General features: G+C 41.9%; 2 protein-coding genes across 2 annotated transcripts; one reads left to right on the top strand and one right to left on the bottom strand.

The window, feature by feature from the left end:
* Positions 1–2,698: 2,698 nt before the first annotated feature.
* On the top strand, positions 2,699–3,778 carry LOC129675412 (speckle-type POZ protein-like). The gene has a single exon (XM_055605439.1). The coding sequence runs from the start codon at positions 2,699–2,701 to the stop codon at positions 3,776–3,778; it is 1,080 nt and encodes a 359-aa protein (XP_055461414.1).
* Positions 3,779–10,840: 7,062 nt separating this feature from the next.
* LOC129675413 (speckle-type POZ protein-like) lies at positions 10,841–12,094 on the bottom strand. The gene is given in 2 exon segments (XM_055605440.1): positions 10,841–11,989; positions 11,992–12,094. Coding segments are annotated over 2 exon segments (1,074 nt in total). The 3' UTR covers positions 10,841–11,018.
* Between the last annotated feature and the right edge of the window lie 8,218 nt (positions 12,095–20,312).

The raw sequence follows: 20,312 nt of genomic DNA, 5'->3' as shown, positions 1-20,312 counted from the left end.
TTCGTGTGTAGGTATTGTTGAAATTTGTTTTTGTCATTGAATATCTTGTTTTCTCCTTCTATGAGGACTGAGAGTTTTGCAGGGTATAGTAGCCTGGGCTGACTTCGGTGTTCTTTTAGAGTCTGCATGATATCTGTCCAGGCCCTTCTGGCTTTCATAGTTTCTGTTGAAAAGTCAGGTGTGATTCTAATGGGTTTGCCATTATATGTTACTTGGCCTTTTTCCCTTGCAGCTTTTAGTATTTTTTCTTTGTTCTGTATACTTACTGTTTTGATTATTATGTGGTAGGAGGATTTTCTTTTCTGGTCAAATTTGTTGGGTGTTCTGTAGGCCTCATGTATTCTTATTGGCTTCTCCTTTAACTTGGGGAAATTTTCTTCAATGATTTTGTTGAAAATATTTTCTGGGCCTTGGAGAAGGGAGTCTTCTTTTTCCTCTATTCCTATTATTCTTAGGTTTTGTCTTTTCATATTGTCTTGGATTTCTTGGACAGTCTGTGTCAGGAATTTTTTGGATTTAACATTTTCTTTGACATATACATCAATTTCTTCCATTGTATCTTCTACACCTGAGATTCTTTCTTCCATTTCTTTTATTCTGTTGGTTATGCTTACCTTTGTAGTTCCTATTTTCTTCCCTAAATTCTTCCTCCCATTATTTCCTCCATTTGTGTTTTCTTTAATCTTTCTAGTTCTATCTTCAGGTCTTGAGTTGTTTTGTTTACTTCCTTCACCTGTCTGCTTGTATTTTCCTCTTTTTCTTTTAGTTCCTTCAACTCTGTCTCTTTGATTTCTTTCAGTGATTTAATTATTTCTTCTCTGAAGGCCTCAAGCTGTTTGGCTGCATCTTCCTGTATTTCTTCACATATGGCTCTAATCTGCTTGTCTTTATCTTCCTCCATTTCTTTACGGATAGCCATGATCTGTTTGGTTTTATCTTCCTCTAATTCTTTACGTATTTGATTTGTGTTCTCTATTATCCTCTTCAGCAGCATAGATGTAAGGTCATCTTCTTGATTTTCTATTATGCTGCATTGTCCAGGGCTGTTCGCCCCTGGATGGCTGGGTTTTGGAGATGCCATATTGCTCTGTCTTTTGTTGCTTGAGCCTTTATGCTGACCTCTACCCATTGGGCTGATTTAGGTGTTGGCTGTTAGTTTCTGTGCTTCCTGGAGTCCTGAGGTAGGGAGTACCCCCTTGGTCGGCAGATGATTTTTCCTGAAGGAGTCCTTCTCTGCTTTTTGGTTATGGTCACTGTATGGCCAGTGTTTCTCAGGAGTTGCCACTGCTCACCTCAGGTTTATAGTCCTGAGTAGTAGCTGTGGTCTATGTTAGGCAGGGGGGGATCTCCTCTTACCCATAGAATTTCTCAAGACAGCTGCCCTACTGCTGGGTTTCTTATTATAAATTTAGTGTGCTGCTGCTCACTAAATTTCCAGGTACAGTCCTCTTGAAGAACCTGCTGATTCCCTAGCTGTGGGGTTTTCTCCCAACAGGGAAACTCAGTCTGTTGTCCTGGGGCGCACAATTCTGTCTGGGAAAGTGAGAGGTGCACTTAGCAAGTCTCTGGGCCAGAGGCTGATTGCTCCGCTCTGGACCTGGAGAATGTGCACCTAGGTTGAGTTGGCGCCTGGGGACGCTGCTCTGGTCTGGAGGCTGGGTGCCTCACTCTGGACCAGAAGCTGTGTGTCCCTGTCTGGGATGGTGGCTGCAGGCACTGCTCTGGTCCAGACGCTGTGGGTGCAGCCCTCTTGAAGGACCAGGGATTCCCACAGTTTTGAAAGTCTAGCTAAGGATAACTGGTTGATCCTTGGCACTGTATCTGAGGGCTGCTGTAATGGCTCTCTGGCTTTTGTAGGTCTGAGGATGCAGCTGTGTTCCAGTGCCCTAGGGGAACTCAATAATGGCGGCAGAGCACAGCGTTCCTGCCTGCATTAGTCAGGGCTCCGTGCAGGCGCCTGGGTCCAGGCTCTGGGTCTGGGTTGGCTCTTGGGGTGCCCGCGGAACCTGAGTCTTTTCCAGGGGATGTCTTCCCTGCTCCGTGGGGTTATCTCTAACTGGGAAATCCAGTCTATGATGTTGTGGGCCCACAGTTCAGTCTGGGACCGTGACCAGATCACGCTGGGGTGTAGCTCAGGGCTGGCAACCAAGCGCCTGGCAGGACCGGGATCTCTTTTGCAGTTTAGCTGGGTGAGTTAAAGCTGATTGAATCCCCCACCGTGGGGTATCCTCTCACCTGTGAAACACAATCACATGTGTTTTATGGCCGCGAGTTCTGATTGCTGGTCACTGTGCCAATCCTGCTGTGCTGCTCCTCAGAATGAGAGCCAGTCTCTTAATTTTTACACTCTTCAGAAGTTGGATATGATAGCCAAATCTAGTTATTATTGAATCAAGTGTAAACATGTACACACATACACACACACGCACGCACACACACACACACACACACACATGAAGTCACAAAATTTAGAAGTGGCTATTGTTCTGTGCTAACTTCTGTGAAACTAATATTTAAATCTCAATAGATATTCTCAGAGAGATACAAATACCAAAGTCATAGAAGGGAAACCTAGGAGTATTTTAAACTAAATTTTAATACTCATCTATAATTGTGTCCTGCAGGGTGAAGAAAAATAATCCTAGCTCTCTTTTTTTATTTTTAATCCAGCTTAACTTCTAAACTACCTCCAGCAGAAATGTCAGAGGATCTGGCAGCTGAGAGCTGGGGCTCAACACATTTCACCATCAAGACATTTTCCTACAAGTGGACCATCAGCAACTTATATTTTTATCTGAACGGAATGAGGGAAGTTATTAGAAGTCCAGTTTTCTCTTCAGGAGATAATGACCAAGTAAAATGGTTTTTCACACTACACCTGAATGGGTTCTATGAAGAAAGCAGAGATTACCTTTCAGTTTACCTGGTGTTGCTCAGCTGTCCAAAGAGCCCCATTTGGGCAAAGTTCCAGTTTTGGATCTTAGACGCCAATGGAGAGAAAAGATATAGTGTGGAGAGCCAAGGTGTCAAGAGTTTCCTGCCATATGAACACAGGGGATTCAAAAAGTTCATCCTTCAAGAGTTCCTCTTGTCCCGGGCCCAATGGCTACTACCTGATGGCAGGCTCACATTCTTTTGCAAGGTGAGTATGGGCCATGATGTCTTCAGCCTTTCTCGACATACATCTGCAATCAAGGTTCCAAGCTGTTCTTTGACAGATGAGCTAGGAGAGCTGTGGGAGAATTCCCTCTTCACAGACTGCTGTCTCTTGGTATCTGGTCAGGAATTCTGGGCTCACAAGGCCATCTTAGCAGCTCGCTTTCCAGTTTTCAGGGCCATGTTTCAACATGACATGGAGGAGAGGCAAAAGAACCACATTGAGATCAAGGACCTGGAGCCTCAAGTCTTCAAGGAGATGATGGGCTTCATTTACACAGGGAAGGCACCAAACCTCCACACTATGGCCCCTGGTGTGCTGGCAGCTGCTGACAGGTATGGCCTGGAGCACTTGAAGGTCATGTGTGAGGATGCCCTCTGCAGGGACCTCTCCGTGGAGAATGCTGCTCACACTCTCATCCTGGCCGACCTCTACAGTGCAGAGCAGCTGAAAATGCAGACACTGGATTTCATCACAGTTCATGCTTCTGAGGTCTCTGAGACTGCAGGGTGGAAGGTCATTGTGGATTTCCATCCTCATTTGCTGGCTGGAGCATTCCATGCCCTGGCTTCTGCACAGAGGCTTTTCTTGGAACCCCCTCTCAAACACCTGAAGAGATAGATCCTAGCTCCTGCTTTCTTGTGACCTACACCTGTCTTCTTGAAGCAGCAGTCACTGTTGTTGCCAGCCACTCCCAGGTAGACTATGGTATTGCTCCCACATTTGCAGTGAATCTGGGGAAGGATAGCATCCTGGCTCAAGATTTCAAACAGTTAGAGAAAGGTGGAATGCTGGTCGCGTGGACAGCTTTGTACTCTGGTTTATTCTACCTTGTATCTAACTTGATTCTGTATTGGTTTGATAGTTGTCGCATGAGTTGGAAACTGAGATTGAACTTAGTCGTTTGCATCAAACTCATCTCAGTAGAGGTTCTTTGAGCAGAACCTATGACCAGGGGCTCAAAGCAAAGGGGGAAAGAAACATGAACCTGTAATGATATGAGAAGAGACAGACAAAGAATAATATTTTTTAAGTTCATTTTGGAAAAACTGGAGTGATAACTCAGTTGGTCAGAACAACTGTTGCTCTTGCAGAGAACACCTGGATGCTTCCTAGCACACACAGAAGAGGTTTCAACCATATGTAACTGGACATACACAGGCTCTGAGGCACTTTCTTGCCTCCACAGGCACATACATCTCTGTATTCCAAAGCTTACAAATAAAATAAAAAATGAAAAAAATATGATGAAGTCTGTTGTGTGTTTCTCTGGTTTAATGTGTTCAGGAAAGTCAAGTTTAGTGCATCCAGCTCTGCTCAGCTCTGGATGTTTATGCAGACTCCTCAGTGTCCCTGCCCTAAAAAAAACAAAACAAAACACTTTCTCCTCATTCTTAGCCCTCAGTGTCTACTGCTGCAACTCCTTTCTTTCTTCATTACTTACTTATATCCTTAATTAATTAATTAATTGCATTTACATTAGGATGTGAACTTTCCTTCCCTCTTCTCCTTTCACCCCCTCCTTCTCCTTTCCTCCTCCCTTTCTTCCCCACTCACTTTATTCCCAGAGAAGAGCAGACCTCCTTTGGATATTAACCAGGCTTGGAATGTCAAGTAGGACTGGGCATATCTCCTACTGAGGCTAGACCAGGCAGTCTAGTTAGAAGAAAGAGATCCAAAGGCCGGCAACAAAGAACCTCTACTCCCATTGCTAGGGAATCCCGATGATGACCAAGCTGCACATCTGCTCCATGTGTGTAGGGGGTCTAGGTCTAGCACGTGCGTGCTATTTGGTTGTTAGTTCATTCTCTTTAAGCCCCCAGGGGCTCCCGTTAGTTGATACCCTAAGCTTTCTTGTGCTGTCCTCGAACCCTCTAGCTCCCTCAAACCATCCTCCCACTTTTACACAAAACTCTCTGAGCTTGGCATATTAATTGTCTGTAGTTCTCTGCATCCATTTCCATCTGCTGCTGGATGTAGCCTTTCTGAAGACAGTTATGTTAAGCTCCTGTCTGCAATCTTGTCAGAGTTTCATTACCAGTGTCATGGGTTATCTCTCTCTCTCATGGGATGGGTCTCATGTTGGTCTTCTCACTGGCTGACCATTCCCTCAATCTCCACTCCACTTTTATCCCTACACTTCTTGTAGTTGAGACACATTTTATGCCAAAGGTTTAGGAGTGAGTTGGTGTCCACCTACCTCCACTGACAGTCCTAGCTAGCTACAGGAAGTAGCTTCATATGCTGCACTATTATATGTCTTAGGTAGGGCCTTGCCCATAGCCTTCTGGTAGCCTCCTCTGTCTCAGAGATGCCCCTTGTCTGCACCTATTTCCATTCTATCTACAGGTCCATCCTCTCCCATCACCCTCTTCCCTATCTCTCCCTTTACGTAATCTCCACTCCTGCTCAATCTCTACATACCTTTTCACCCACTTCCTTCCTTTCATCTATTTCAGATGTCTATTTTTTCACCTTTTATTCCTAAACCTTCTGTATACCCAAATCACGATACAGAGACTAGGATTTATTTAATTAACCTAGAACACAGTGCTAGGCAATGGTTACTCCATCCTAAACTTCCAAACTCACATAGTTTCCTCCCATTCAGATTTCCTATATTATGCTTTCTGTTCTTCATAGCTTAGGTCCGGGTTCATCTCTCCTATGGTTCCAAATTTTGTCCTTCTAATCTCTCCTCTCAGACTCCTCTCACTTGATTCTTTCTCCTCCTCTCAAACCAGGATGTTCTACCCTATTCTATCCATTGCACAGCATTGGAGAGAATTTTATTCACAATACAGAGGAAAAAATGGTTGTTTTATTAACAACACAGTGAAGAAATGGTGGCATGTTTACACAATCTTGAGACAGGTAATGCTTAGAATAAACATCACAATGTAATGTTTAGATTGAAACCACATACTGGCATAGAGAAATCTGCATTTTAAGGAACAAGGTTAATTGTGTACATCGCACAAGAACATTATACCAACATATATCCTTACAAGTGAGCACAACCATGTATGTTTTTCTGGGTCTGGGTTACTTCACTCAGGATGAAATTTCCTTGTCAATCATGTTATCCCAAATATCTTATTATCTCTACTTTTTTTCTGATTGAATCATAGGCTGGGTATAGTTGTCTAAGCTGTCATCTCTGGTCTCTTAGAGTCTGCAGGACATCTGTCTAGGCTCTTCTTGCTTTTGGAGCCTCCAGTGAAAAGTTGGGTCTGCCTTTGCACCTGTTACTTGGTCCTTTTTCCTTGGAGCTTTTCATAGTCTTTCTTTTTCTGTATATCTAGTGTTTTGATTATCATGTGGCAAGGGAACTTTCATTTGGAGTCCAATTAATTTGGAGTTCTAGATGCTTCTTGTATCTTTATATGCATTCCTCTTTTGGATTAGGAGAGGTTTTTTTTGCTTTATTTTTTTCTTGTTATTAATTACAGTTTATTCACTTTGTATCCCAGCTATAGCCCTCTTCCCCATCCCCTCCCAATCCCACCCTCCTTCCTTCTTCTTCTCCTTTGCCCCTCCCCCAGTGCAATGATAAAGAATGTCCTCCTCCCCTTCCATCTGACTATAGTCTATCAATCAGGTCTTATCAGGACTGGGTGTTTTGTCTTCCTCTGTGGACTGGTAAGGCTGCTCCCCCCTCAGGTGGAGGTGATCAAAGAGCCAGCCCATGAGTTCATGTCAGAGATGGTCCCTGGCCTTATTATTGGGGAGCCCTCTTGGATACTGAGCTGCCTTGGACTACTTTGTGCAGGGGTTCTAAGTTATCTCCATGCATGGTCCTTGTTTGGAGTATCAGTCTCAGAAAAGACTCTGGTGCCCAGATATTTTGGTTCTGTTTATCCCTTGTGGAGCTCCTGTTCCCTCCAGGTATTTCTATCTTCCCTTTTTTCATAAGATTCCCTTCACTCTGCCCAAAGTTTGGCTATGAGTCTCACCATCTGCTTTGATACCCTGCTGAGTGGAGTCTTTCAGAGGCCCTCTGTGATAGGCTCCTGTCCGGTTCCCAGTTTTCTCCTTCTTCACATGTCCTTCTCATTTGCCTTTCTCAATGAAGATTGAGCATCTTACCCAGGGTCCTCCTTCTTGATTATTTTCCTTAGGTGTGCAGATTTTAATATGATCATCCTATATTATGTGTCTAATATCTGCTTAAAGTGAGTATATGCAGTGTGTGTCTTTCTCCTTCTGGAATACCTCACTCAGGATGATCTTCTCTAGATCCCAAAATTTGCCTGCAAATTTCATGATATCTTTGTTTTTAATTGCTGCTTAATATTTCATTGTGAAAAGGTACCACGATTTCTTTATACATTCCTAAACTGAGGGATCTCTGGGTTGCTTCCAGCTTCTAGCTATTACAAATAAAGCTGCTATGAACATGGTTGAGGAAATGTCCTATATATATACTTGAACATCTTTTGGATATATGCCTAGGAGTGGTATGGCTGGGTCTTGAGGTAACACTGTTCCTGTTTACCTGAGAAAGCACCAGACTGATTTTCAAAATGGTTGTCCAAGTTTGTATTTCTACCAGCAATGGAATAGGGTTCCTCTATCTCCACATCCTTTCCAGAATGTGTTTTCACTTGAGTTTTTGATCTTTACCATTCTGATTGGTGTAAGGTAAAATCTGAGGTTTGTTTTGATTTGCATTTCCCTGATGGCTAAGGATGTTGAGCATTTCTTTAAGTGTTTCTCTGCCACTCTATATTCCTCTACAGAGAATTCAGTTTAGCTTTGTTCCCTATTTTTTATTTGGATTACTTTTTGGCAGCCCATTTGAAGTTAATGGCAAACTAGAGTGAACATCTCTGCAGTGGAATTTGTCCTCTTGGCCCTGGTTCCTATGTAAAGCTTGGTCTCTCAGAGATTGACCCTTGCAATTTTACAGCAGAGGACCATGAGAACTAGACAATGAATTCCATGCAATCCTGGCAACCAGACAGCAGGTTCTGTGTAACCTTGAGTGAGCCCTCTATGTTTTGGCTAAGTAAAATTGCCTCTGTGAGAAACTGCTTGTACTTTCCTGCTATTTAAGTGTTAACCTGACTTTCAGTAAAGGACACCTAGTTCAGAGCCTAGACTTGGTGTCCCACTTGGTGTTGCCCTGTCTCCTTCCCCCCAGCCCTCACTCAGGTGGTATCCAGGTTTCACTGCAGGCCGGTGACAATAATTTTTTGCTGTTTAACTTCTTAAGTTCTTTATATATTCTGGATATTAGCCCTCTGTCAGTTATAGGGCTGCTGAAGATCCTTTTCCAATCTGTAGGCTGTTGTTTTGTTCTGATGACACTGCCCTTTGCTTTACAGAAGCTTTTCAGTTTCATGAGGTCCTGTTTATTGATTGTCAGTCTTAGAGCCTGTGCTGTTGGTGTTCTGTTCAGGAAGTTGTCTCCTGTGCCAATGAGTTCAATGATCTTCTGGGGGAGGTTTCTTATATAATTTTGTTTAAAATATTTTCTGGGCCTTTGAGTTGAGATTCATTGCTTCTTTAAGTCCTATTAGTCTTAAGTTTGCTCTTTTTCATTGTGTGAAAATACCTCAATTTCTATATCCATTCCTCCGTTGATGGGCAACTGGATTGTTTCCAGGTTCTGGCAATTACAAATAAAGGTGCTACAAACATGGTTGAGTAAATGTCCTTTTTGTGTACTTGAGCAAATTTTGGGTATATGCCTAACAGTGGTGTAGCTGGGTCTTGAGGAAGCACTATTCCTAATTGTCTGAGAAAGCACCTGATTGATTTCCACAGTGGCTGTACCAGTTTACACTCCTACCAGCAATGGAAGAGGGTTCCCCTTTCCCACAAACTCTCCAGCATGTGTTCTCATTTGAGTTCCCATAGTAAGGGGAAAAGGGACTATTTCTGACAGGGAATCATTGGCAGGTTCTTGACCTCCCAAAGTCCCAAGGGAGGAGCATTCTTGCTAGGCATCAGAGGGGGACTTTGCAGGCATTCTTGAAGATAACTGATAAAACAAGGTCATATGAAAGGGGAGGAGGTACTCCCCAAGCAGTGGACTTGGAAAGGGGCAGGGAGAAGATGAGGGAGGGAAGGTGGAATTGGGAGTAAATGAGGGAAGCTATGGGTGGGAAAGGAATGGCATTGGAGAGGAGAAAAATCACTAAGATGGGGGCATCTCTGAGAGAGGGGTGGCTCCCAGGAGTCTATGGGAAAGGTCCCTAGCTGAGACTCCTAGCAGCTAGGGATATAGACACTTGCTGTAGCCTTGAGGAAATCATAGTAGAGGGAGGATGACACCAATTCATTCATAAAAGCTTTCACCTAAAATGTGACTCACCTACAAGATGTGTAGGGATTGAAGTGGAGTGGAGATTGAGGGGATGCCTAGCTGATGAGCAGACCAACATGAGACCCATCCCATGAGAGAGAGCCACCCACTGACACTGTTAATGAAACATAGATGTGCTTGCAGGAGCCTAGCATAAATATTTTCTGAAAGACTGCATCCAGTAGCAGATGGAAACAAATGCAGAGACCAACAGGCAATTAAGAGGCCAATATCCAGGAGTTTTGTGGAAGAGCAGGAGGAAGGTTTAAGGCAGCCAAGCGGTTGAGGACAGCACAAGAAGGCTTAGGGAATCAACTAACCTGGGCATATGGGTGCTCACAGAGACTGTACCACCAAGAAAAAAGCATGTATGGGCTGGACCCAAACCCCCAATACACATGTAGCAGATAGGCAGCTTGGTCATCATAGGAATTCCCTAACAATGAAAGTATAGGTTCATTGTTGCCTGCCTTTGTATCACTTTCTTTTAACTGGACTGCCTGGTCTGAACTCAAAAAGAGATGTGTCCAGTCCTACTTGACATTTCAAGGCTGGTTAATATGAAGGGGAAGTCTACCCTTTACTGAGAATAAAGTGAGTGGGGAAGAAAAAGGAGAAGTAGAGGTAAAGGCTTAAAGAGGAGGAGGTAGTGTAAGTTCACATCTTTATGTAAAGGCAAATAACTAATTAATTAAGTAAGTAAGAAATAAAGGAAGTAAAAATGAGTTGAAACAGTACACACTGAGTGCTAAGAAAGAGGAGAAAGGGTTTTAATAGGGTGGGGGAACTGAGGAGTCTGCAGAAATGTCCACAGCTGAGCAGAGCTAGATGCACTAAACTTCACTTCCTTAAACATAAAAACCAGAGAAACTCACAACTGATTTCATCATTTTTATTAATTTTATATTTTATTTCTAAGGGTTGGTATACAGAGATGTATGTGTTGCTGGAGGCAAGAAAGTTCCTCAGAGCCTGTGTATGTCCACTTACAGATGGTTGAAAACTCTTTAGTGTTTGCTGTGAAGCATCAAGATGTTCAAGAGCAAACTGTTGCAAGAGCAACAGTTGCTCTTCCCAACTGAGTTATCACTCCTGTCCGTACAAACTGAGCTTTAAAAAAGTCTTTTTTGTCTGTCCCTTCTCATATCATAACAGATTAATGTTTGTTTTCCCTTTTGCTCTGATCCATTGGTCATGGTTTCTGCTCAATCCAATCCAGACACGTTTCAGTCCAAAGAATCCCTGTTGAGATGTGTTTGTTGCAATCAACTAAGTTCAATCTCAGTTTCCATCTCATGGGACAAATATCAAATCGGTACAGCATCAAGGTAGATATGAGGTAGAATAAACCAGAGTTCAGGGCTGTCCATCTGATCATGATTTCACCTTCTTTCCAGCTGTTTATATCCTGAGCCACGATGCTATCCTTCCCGAAATTCACTTTAAACATGGCAACAATACCATAGTCTACCTAGGAGTCCCTGGTAAAAACAGTGGTGGCTACATCAGGAAGACAGGTGTAGGTCACAAGGAAGCAGGTGCTAGGATCTATCTCTTCAGGCATTTGAGAGGGGGTTCCAAGAAAGGCCTCTGTGAAGAAGCCAGGGCATGGAATGCTCCGGCCAGCAAGTGAGGATGGAAATCCACCATGACCTGCCACCCAAAGGTCTCAGAGACCTCAGAAGCATGAACTGTGATGAAATCCAGTGCCTGAATTTTCAGCTGCTCTGCACTGTGCAGGTCAGCCAGGATGAGAGTGTGAGCAGCATTCTCCACGGAGAGGTCCCTGCAGAGCGCATCCTCACACATGACCTTCAAGCGCTCCAGTCCATACCTGTCAGCAGCTGCCAGCACACCAGTGGCCATGGTGTGGAGGTTTGGTGCCTTCCCTGTGTAAATGAAGCCCATCATCTCCTTGAAGACTTGAGGCTCCAGGATCTTGATCTTAATGTGGTTCTTTTGCCTCTCCTCCATGTCATGTTGAAACATGGCCCTGAAAACTGGAGAGCGAGCTGCTAAGATGGGCTTGTGAGCCCAGAATTCCTGACCAGATACCAAGAGACAGCAGTCTGTGCAGAGGGAATTTTCCCAAAGCTCTCCTGCCTCATCTGTCAAATTGCAGCTTGGAACTGTGATTGAGGGTGTCTGTCGAGAAAGGCTAATAACATCTTGTCCCATACTCACCTTGCAAAAGAGTGTGAGCCTGCCATCAGGTAGTAGCCATTGGGCCTGGGACAAGAGGAAATCTCGAGGGATGAACTTTTTGAATCCCCAATGTTGGTCTGGCAGGAAACTCTTGACACTTTGGCTCTCCACATTATTTCTTTTCTCTCCTTTGGCATCTAAAATCCAAAACTGAAACTTTGCCCTAATGGGGATCTTTGGACAGCTGAGCAATGCCAAGTAAACTGAAAGGTAATCTCTGCTTTCTTCATCAAACCCGTTCTGGTATAATTTCAAACACCGTTTTGTTTGGTCATTGTCTTCTGATGAGAAAACTGGACTGCTAATGGCTTCAATCCCTCCAGAGAAAAATGGAAGTTACTGATGGTCCACTTGTAGGAAAATGTCTTAATGGTGATCTGTGTGGAGCCCCAGCTCTCAGCTGCCAGATCCTCTGACATTTCTGCTGTAGATAGCTTAGAAACTAAACTGGATTAAAAGAAAAAAGAGAGCTAGCATTATATTCTCTTCACCATGCAGGACACAATTATAGATAATTATTAAAATTTAAATTCAAATACACCTATGTTCTCTGTTCTATGACTTTGGAAATTTGTATCTCTCTGAAAATATTTATCTAGATTTGAATAATAGTCAGAGAAGTTAGTACTAGTCACTAGCCACTGTTAAATTGTGTGTGTGTTGACTTTTAAGTCAATGGTATCTAGTTTGTGTTATCATATCCAACTTCTGAATAGTGGAAAATATTAGACTCTCATTTACATGTGTTGTATTAGTCAGGGTCCTCTAGAGTAGCAATGCACAGAAGAAACTTTTTTCTATATATGCAGAAAGTGAAATTTTGACAATGACTTACAGGCTAAAGTTCAGCTAATCCAATCATAGTTAAAGCCAGTACTCACTTAACCCACAAGGCTAGAAGTCTCAAGGCTAGAACTCTTCAGTATATGCTGTACTCCTGAAGAAGTAGGCACTAATGCCGGTGAAGTGATCCACTTGCTATCAAGTTGAGGTTGAGCAGGCAAAGAACCAAGGTTTCCCTCTTCCATGTGCTTATATAGGCTTATGGCAGAAGGCATGGCCTAATTAGAGGTGTGTCTTCGAGCCAGAAGTGCTGGATTAAAGGTATGTGTTTTTCCTACCTCAAAAGTCTGTATTGGAATTGGGTCTGCCTACTTCATTGTAAGCAAAAAATTCTAATAGGTGTGCTCTCCAATTTGAACTTTACTAAGTTCCAGAATTGGTCCTATTTGGGGGGGAATGGACATCAAAAGTGTGTTGGGCTTACCATGGTGTATGTTCCTTAAAAAAAGGATGAAGTCAGTATCTGTCCAGCTATTGTTTACCCTTGTGATTGTGTTATACTCACCCCTGCCAAAGACAGGGAATGGTGTTGTCTCTATCTTGTCAGGGGTCTGAGTATTCCCAGCATGGAGGACAGAAGGAAGACCTCATATGGTGTGCAGAAAGCAGAGCCAGGAAGATGTGAATGTGGGGTTCTTTCTGCTTTTTATTCCAAACAAACCAGCAGTCTGTGTGATGGCTCCTTCCAGTATTGTTGCTGGTCTTATACTTTTCTCTCAGAGAATCATCCTTGGAAATATTTGCCCAGCTCTACTTGAGGGTGTGGTTTATGAATATCCTAAAGTTTTCTTGATTCAATCATAGAATAGAGGTATTCAATACCTCATGTTCTGCATGCTCCACTGGTGAATTCTGTCCTCTTCAACCTTAGAACTGCCATGCTTCCTCTACTAGGCTTTAGTAGTGAGAGATTATGCAGGTTTCCAAAGATTACGTAGGTTTCCAAAGGTGCAGTATATAGTCTACAGAACCAGAGATTGCACTTTGTGTTGTTTCCCATTCTGTAAAGTGATGTGTAAATGCTCCCTACATCTCTTTTCTCTCCTCAGTTCTTCACATCTTGGAGAGACTCACTAAGCCTAGAGAACACATAAATAGTTTCTGTGATTCAATCAGCTCTGCAGTTCCTAGGCTGCTCTCCTGTGAGTCTGGCTCCTATGCTGCTCATCCCTCAGTACAGCATAAAACAGTCACTTGGCTTCGATCCTTTGACTTTAGCTCCTTAGTTAGACTTTTTGTATGTCTTCACTAAATATTTTCCAGGTGGCTTTAGGGTTATAGTAACTAGTACCCCCTTTCTAAAATCTTTCATTTGAATATTTGCAGGTGATCAATGTAGGCCACCTCATTTGCAAGAAGTGTGCTCCTAATTTTGCTTACTGAGCACAGAAGAGCATGATCCAAGAGTGGTAGTAGCCTCTTACAGGAGAGCTGCAATCTTCTGGAGCAGGAATCTTGGGCTCTGACCATAAAGGTTCTCATTCTAGGAGTGAAAACGGGGAAGGTGCGCTTTGTGGGATAGTTCTCTTTGAGAAGTGACTGACACAAGGAATTCAGGTTGTAATAGCACGATCATGGGAAACTCAGAGTCCACTGTGCAATGACTCAATGCAAGACAACTTTATTAGGAAAGCGATCAAACTCGGGACCCAGCTCTCACTGATGCAGCAGCAGAGAACTGGGACCCTGAGCTCTGAGTGAGCAGAGTTTTTTAAAGGGAAAGATTGTAAGCAGGGGTTTTCCATGACAGCAAGTAGGGGGCACCTGTTTTCATGACAGAAAGCAGGGGGTTCATGCCTTGATGTTACAGGATTGGGTAAAAGCCATAGGGGAGAGGTGACTGTTTGCATAATCACAATTTCCATTCTTCAAAACTACATCTGAATTGTTGGGAAGAATTTTCCCAACCACTTCTCATTAATTACTGCAAGGGAGATTGTCTCTATTTTATTTTTTTAACCTTTTTTATTTTTCATTAATTACACTTTATTCATTTTGTATCCCCCCATAAGCCCCTGATTGTCTCTATTTTAAACTAAACTTTCATTCTGTGATATTTCTTGAAAGCCATTGCTAGAAGTGCTAACATTGTTTTCTGCCAGGTGCACATTCTGTAGTATTTCCTGGTACGTCAGTTCTGCTTACAGTCAAGAAGGCTCCTCATTTTAAAATGGAGTCACTCAGGCTAACTTAATCTCTTCATTCCCCCTTTTACTTGTAAATAAAGAGGCCAATCTTGGGCTCTTACAATCCATGTTCATCTTCTAACTGGCAGTACTGGATTCTAATTACCATCAACTATATAATCCCTAGTCTTTTTCTAATATATCCTAACAACTTGTTAAGCAAGAATGATCCATAAATGACCATAAGCAAAAGATTCTACCTTTGAGCTGTTATAATTCTGGCTTTGTACATCAATATCACAGTACTAGTTTCTGCTCCAGCTTATCAAGAATATAGCTAATGTCGGGGAGCCCCCTTTGACTTAGCATTTCAGCCTGCAAGTGGGATTTTGGGCCAGTCTTCTCTTCTTCTGAAATTGCTTTAAAGTGTCAATAGGACCATTGGCATCAGGGTTAGGCAGGCTGAAATGCCAGCCAAAGGATGGGGCAATGGGGCAGTCCTCAGAAGTGTCTAGTTAGTTGATGATCCATCTGAGGACACAGTGAGCAATCATGTCAGCTTGCAGCAAGTTCAGATCTCAGCTTGTGGTCTCACCGATGTGAAAATCTGCTGAGACAAATTCAAACTAGAAAGAAAAATTAAAAATTGTCTAATAAATGGGAAAAGTTAGAGTTTGCTAAAGGAAATATATAAAAAGACTCATAAAAATAATATAAAACTGCATCCAATGGAATGAGTGCCAATTCTTCTTAGCTGTTTCTTTTGTAACCTTTATAAATAATTTTAATGTGTCCATGATCTGAAACTTTAACATTTTAACTGTGGATACAGCTGTTGGTAATCAGTCACCAATGGAGCTCAGCCATTTTTTATATACTCAGTATTTACTTTTCATCCCTATCTCCATGTTACACTGAAAGTTAGGCAGATATAAATTAATTGCTTTAGTATTAAACTCTGAATGCTTGGACTTTCCTTAACAAAGCAACTAGAAGAAATGAATTTAAAATATTCCTAAATCCTTCATCAAAGTCTACCTCAAAAATGGCAAATATTAAAAATACCATAAACAACAAAGGCAAAAAGTTCAATAGGAAATTCAGAAAAAAAAGAAAAACAAACAAACAAACAGAAATTGCTGACAGAATTCTACATAGAGCTGACTTTTAAACAAAAGCATGTCTCCAATTATTTATAAAATAGTCAGATTAAAACTAGGCTGAGACACCATCTTCTATTCCTTTTGTTGGCCACAATTAACAAGACTGATTTCTCAAAGATTGATTGGATTGGGAATGTTGGTTGGATTTCAGTCAGTACAACTGAAAGAAGAAAGACAATGCAGCCATGATGAGAGCTGATAGGTCAGATAGAAGGGGAGAAGGACCTCCCCTATCAGTGAACTACGGGAGAGGCATATAGGGAGAAGAGGGAAAGAGGGAGGAAGGGATTGGGAAGAGATGAGAGGGCATGCTACAGCTGGGATACAAAGTGAATACATTGTAATAAATAAATAAATAAATAAATAAATAAATAAATAAATAAATAAATAAGCAAACAAACAAACAAATAAATAAATACAAACAAAAAATACTACAAAAGGCTAAATCTAGCCTGTGGATCTCTACAACTTTCAAATGTGGTACTAAGCTGTTGATTGCGATTTGTGTTGATTTTGAAGGGATTGACTAAATAATACTCGAACAATGAAATATACCACAGCAATAAAAATAAGAATTAAATGGTAAAAAAAAAAAAATACCATAGTAGAATCTCTGACTTTTTGGGTCAAATAAACATTTTGGACAGATGATCTTATCATGATGAAATGCATCTTTAAGTCTATCTGCAGAAGACAACCAAGAGAAAATTAAACTCTCAAGCTTGTGACTAGAAAATAATCAGTCAATGTTCCATCAGCTTACCCCAATTTTATTTAGCAAATTATAAGGCTGAACTTGTGAAATTTTATACCAATATAAACACATCAATAGCAAAGAAGGGGGAGAAATCTGAAACATTGCCTTAAAATATTTATTTACACCCTTTCATCAATTTTTAACTCTGAAACTTTTCTCCAGATCCTTAACTTTTATATAAATTTTATATTTTTTATCCAGCTATTTATCATAAAACATAGACAAATAACATAAAGCCTGTAAGCAAGGCAAAACTGTTTCCCTTTTAAAATAAAAGGCCTACTACTGTAATGCCAGGTTCAAGGGACCCTCAGAGACCACCAGGAGATGACTCAATGCAATTATAAGAGAGCTTTATTTCAAGAGCAATTGAACTCAGGACCCAGGTCTCACTGACGCGGCAGTAGAGAAGTGGAACCCTGAGCTCTGAGTGAATAGGATTTTTAAAGGGAAAGTCTGTGATCAGGGGGTTTCCATGGCAGCAAGGAGGGGGTCACAAGTCTTCGCTTTACAGAACTGGGTAAAGTTTAACAGGGTGGTGTTGTAAGACCAAAAATATCTCACTGCTCAGGATCGTGCCATTCCCAGGAATTCTCACAGACCATAGCTGGATGCAAAAGCAAGAGGTTTTATTGTTATTGCAATAGGGTCGTCTCCTACTCTGTATCTGGGAACTGGAGGATGTTCCAGATCCCATCTGTGGGAGTCAGCTGCCAGGAGGCAGCCTCTCCATCTGGGGATACCAGGTCTGTGTTGGAATGAGGGACCACCTGGGAATGAGAAAAAACAACTGTGATTCTTTGAATTGAAGCCAGGTGCAGAGAGCTCTTGAAGGGTGGGGTGAACTGTTCTGAGAAACATCCAGCTGTAAACTATCTACAACCAGCTGTAAACTATAGAGCAAAAGTGATCTGATTTTCAGGTATAAAAACCCTGTGCTTTGCATGTTTGGGGTCATCTCCTGCTTTTGGAGGGGCGACCTTATCGCAATAGCAATAAAACCTCTTGCTTTTGCAGCTTTTGCATCGAGCTTGTGGTCTATGAGAGTTCCTGGGAAGGGCGCTATCCTGAGCAGTGAGACTCCAGGTCTTACAGGGTGACGTTTTCTGAGGCACACAATCACAATGGCTAAGGCATACTATCACAATGAATCTTTTTATCAACCATGTCTGAAACATTGGGGAAAATTTTCCCACCTGATTTCCACCGATTCCCATTGATTATTGCCAGGGAGTTTGGCTCTATTTTCTATGAAATATTTATTCTGTATTATTTCAATTAGATACAATACATAGAAAGGTCAGCAAATCTTACTCATCCTATCATATAGCATTAAGACTGAATAGCAAAAAAGCATAAAGGATAAAGGTTTCATTTAGCACTAAATGAGAAACTAAACACAGCTGCCAACCTTAGCTGAGGTGAACAATTCTGGCCATTTCAAACCTATCGGCCTGAAAGAAACAGCATCATCTATGTAGGAATTGGCAACCAGGCATATATTTTTATAATAATTAACAATGACTTGAATATAACCCTATATAACCCTGGGCTAGCATAGAGCTGCAAAGAAGAACTTAAAAAAACCCACTTTGTTTTGAAGAAACATTAGCCTTTTAAATGAAGGCCAACATAGCTTACAGTTCTCTCTCAAATCATGCTTACAGCTGTAAAAAAAAAAAAAAAAAAAAAAACAATCATAGAATTCAGCTTCCCAATACCTTATGTTCTGCATCCTCCACTGGTAAATTCTGTCCTCTTCAACCTTAGAACTGCCATGCTTCCTCTGCTGGGCCTTAGGAATGAGAGATTATGCAAGTTTCCAAAGGTGCAGAATATAGTCAACAGTACCCAAGATTGGGCTTTGTGATGTTTCCCATTCTGTAAAGTGATGTGTAAAATGCTCCCTACATCTCTTTTCTCTCCTCTGTTCTTCATATCTTGGAGAGACTCACTAAGCCTAGAGAACACAGAAATAGTTTCTGTGATTCAATCAGCTCAGCAGTTCCCAGCCCAGCTCTCCTGTGAGTCTGGCTCCAATGCTGCTCATCCCTCAGTACAGCATAAATCAGTCAATTGGCTTTGATCCTTTGACTTTTGGCTCCTTAGTTAGACTTCTAGAGTGTCTGTACTATGGTTCTCTGGTGGCTTTAAGGTTAGTGTCACTGGTACCCACTTGCTCAAATCTGTCCTTTGAATGTTTGTAGGTGATCAATGCAAGCCAACTCATTTGTGAGAAATGTGTTCATATTTTTAGTCCTGTGCACAGAAGAGCATGCTCCTGGAGATAGGGAGCAGCCTCTTACAGGACAGCTACAATCCTCTGGAGCAGGAAGCTTGGGCTCTGATCATAAAGGTTCTCATTCTTGGAGTGAGAAAGGGGAAGGTGCTCTTTGTCTGAAGGTTCTTTTTGAGAAGTGACTGACAAAAGAAATTCAGGTCCTCAAAGGAGGGTCCACAGGTGTTAAGCTACTAGTGGTCCTCATACCAGAGAAAACCACTGGTCATTAAAGAAATACAAAACTGACAGGAAACACACAGAAACACACACACACACACACATAATCTCATACAGTGATGAAATATTTTTTAAAACTTTACGTTTCTTACATATTTTTCTCCCTACTCTACCCCAATGCTTTCCAATACCTCAAAACTATGTATGAGAAAGAAATGGTCAGCAAGAGCCGGGGCACAGTTCATTCTTAGCTGTTTCCTGCAGGTTAGGTTTGTTGGGTTCCTTGGAGCCAGTCCAATCCTTCTTTCATGAGATCTCCATCTTCTTGTCTCACAACTGCCAGCAAGGAGCAGCAAGGTTAAGCTGGAGAAACACTGTTCTCTCTCTGATCTTCACACTCTCTGGCCTCTTGTACTTATTCTCTCTCCAGAGCCCTCAGATTGAAACTTACTGCAGCTGGCAAAGAGTGCTTCTCAGAGCCTGAATTAAGAAGGAAGTCTGCTGCTGTGGACAATCTGAATCAGTCCCACATCCCCCAAGTGGGACCAAAACAAAAAGATGTTTATATCCACAACACAGAGACACACAGACACTCTATAAGACAACCAGGGTTGGCCACCACAAATTCATACACATAAGAACACATGGGGAAACCCAGTGTTGTTTAACCAGCCCTGACCAGCCTCAGTGTAGGACCTCTTCTACACAAAAGGGGCCATAACCAGACTTACCGTGAAATTAAAAGAGCAGATTACTATCTCATTTGTTTTGTTTAGCATGTAGGTGTCAAATCCTTGTGAAGTTTTAAGCAACATGTCATCAAGGGAGTCTTGGGTACCTGGAACTCAGGTTGAGCACTCCCTATGGATTCTTTGACTCTTGCACTCTTGCCAATTCAAGGGGCTCTGAGAGCCCAAGTCCTTGAGGTTTTTTTTCTGGGAACTCAATGGAACCTCCATAAATTTATCACAGAAAATATACCCCAATTTCTGTATCCATTCCTCAGTTGAGGGACATCTGGGCTGTTTCCAGTTTCTGGCTATTATGAAAAAAGTTGCTATAAACATGGTTGAGCAAATGTCCTTGCTGTGTACTTGAACATATTTTGAATAAATGCCTAGGAGTGGTATAGCTGGATCTTGAGGAAGTGCTGTTCCTAATTGTCTGAAAAAGTGCCAGATTGATTTTCAAAGGTCTGATTTATCAAAGTCCATAGTACTGGGAAAATCTCTAAATGTACTAACCTTGCTTTAAATGGACTAACCTTGGGTTCTGTAATGCTGCTTCAGA

Source organism: Psammomys obesus, unplaced genomic scaffold (assembly GCF_907164565.1).
Source record: "Psammomys obesus unplaced genomic scaffold, mPsaObe1.curated_primary_1811, whole genome shotgun sequence".
In the NCBI taxonomy this organism is placed as follows: Eukaryota; Metazoa; Chordata; class Mammalia; order Rodentia; family Muridae; genus Psammomys; species Psammomys obesus.
The sequence above is the reverse complement of the archived record's forward strand: the minus strand, read 5'-3'. Positions and strand labels throughout refer to the sequence as shown.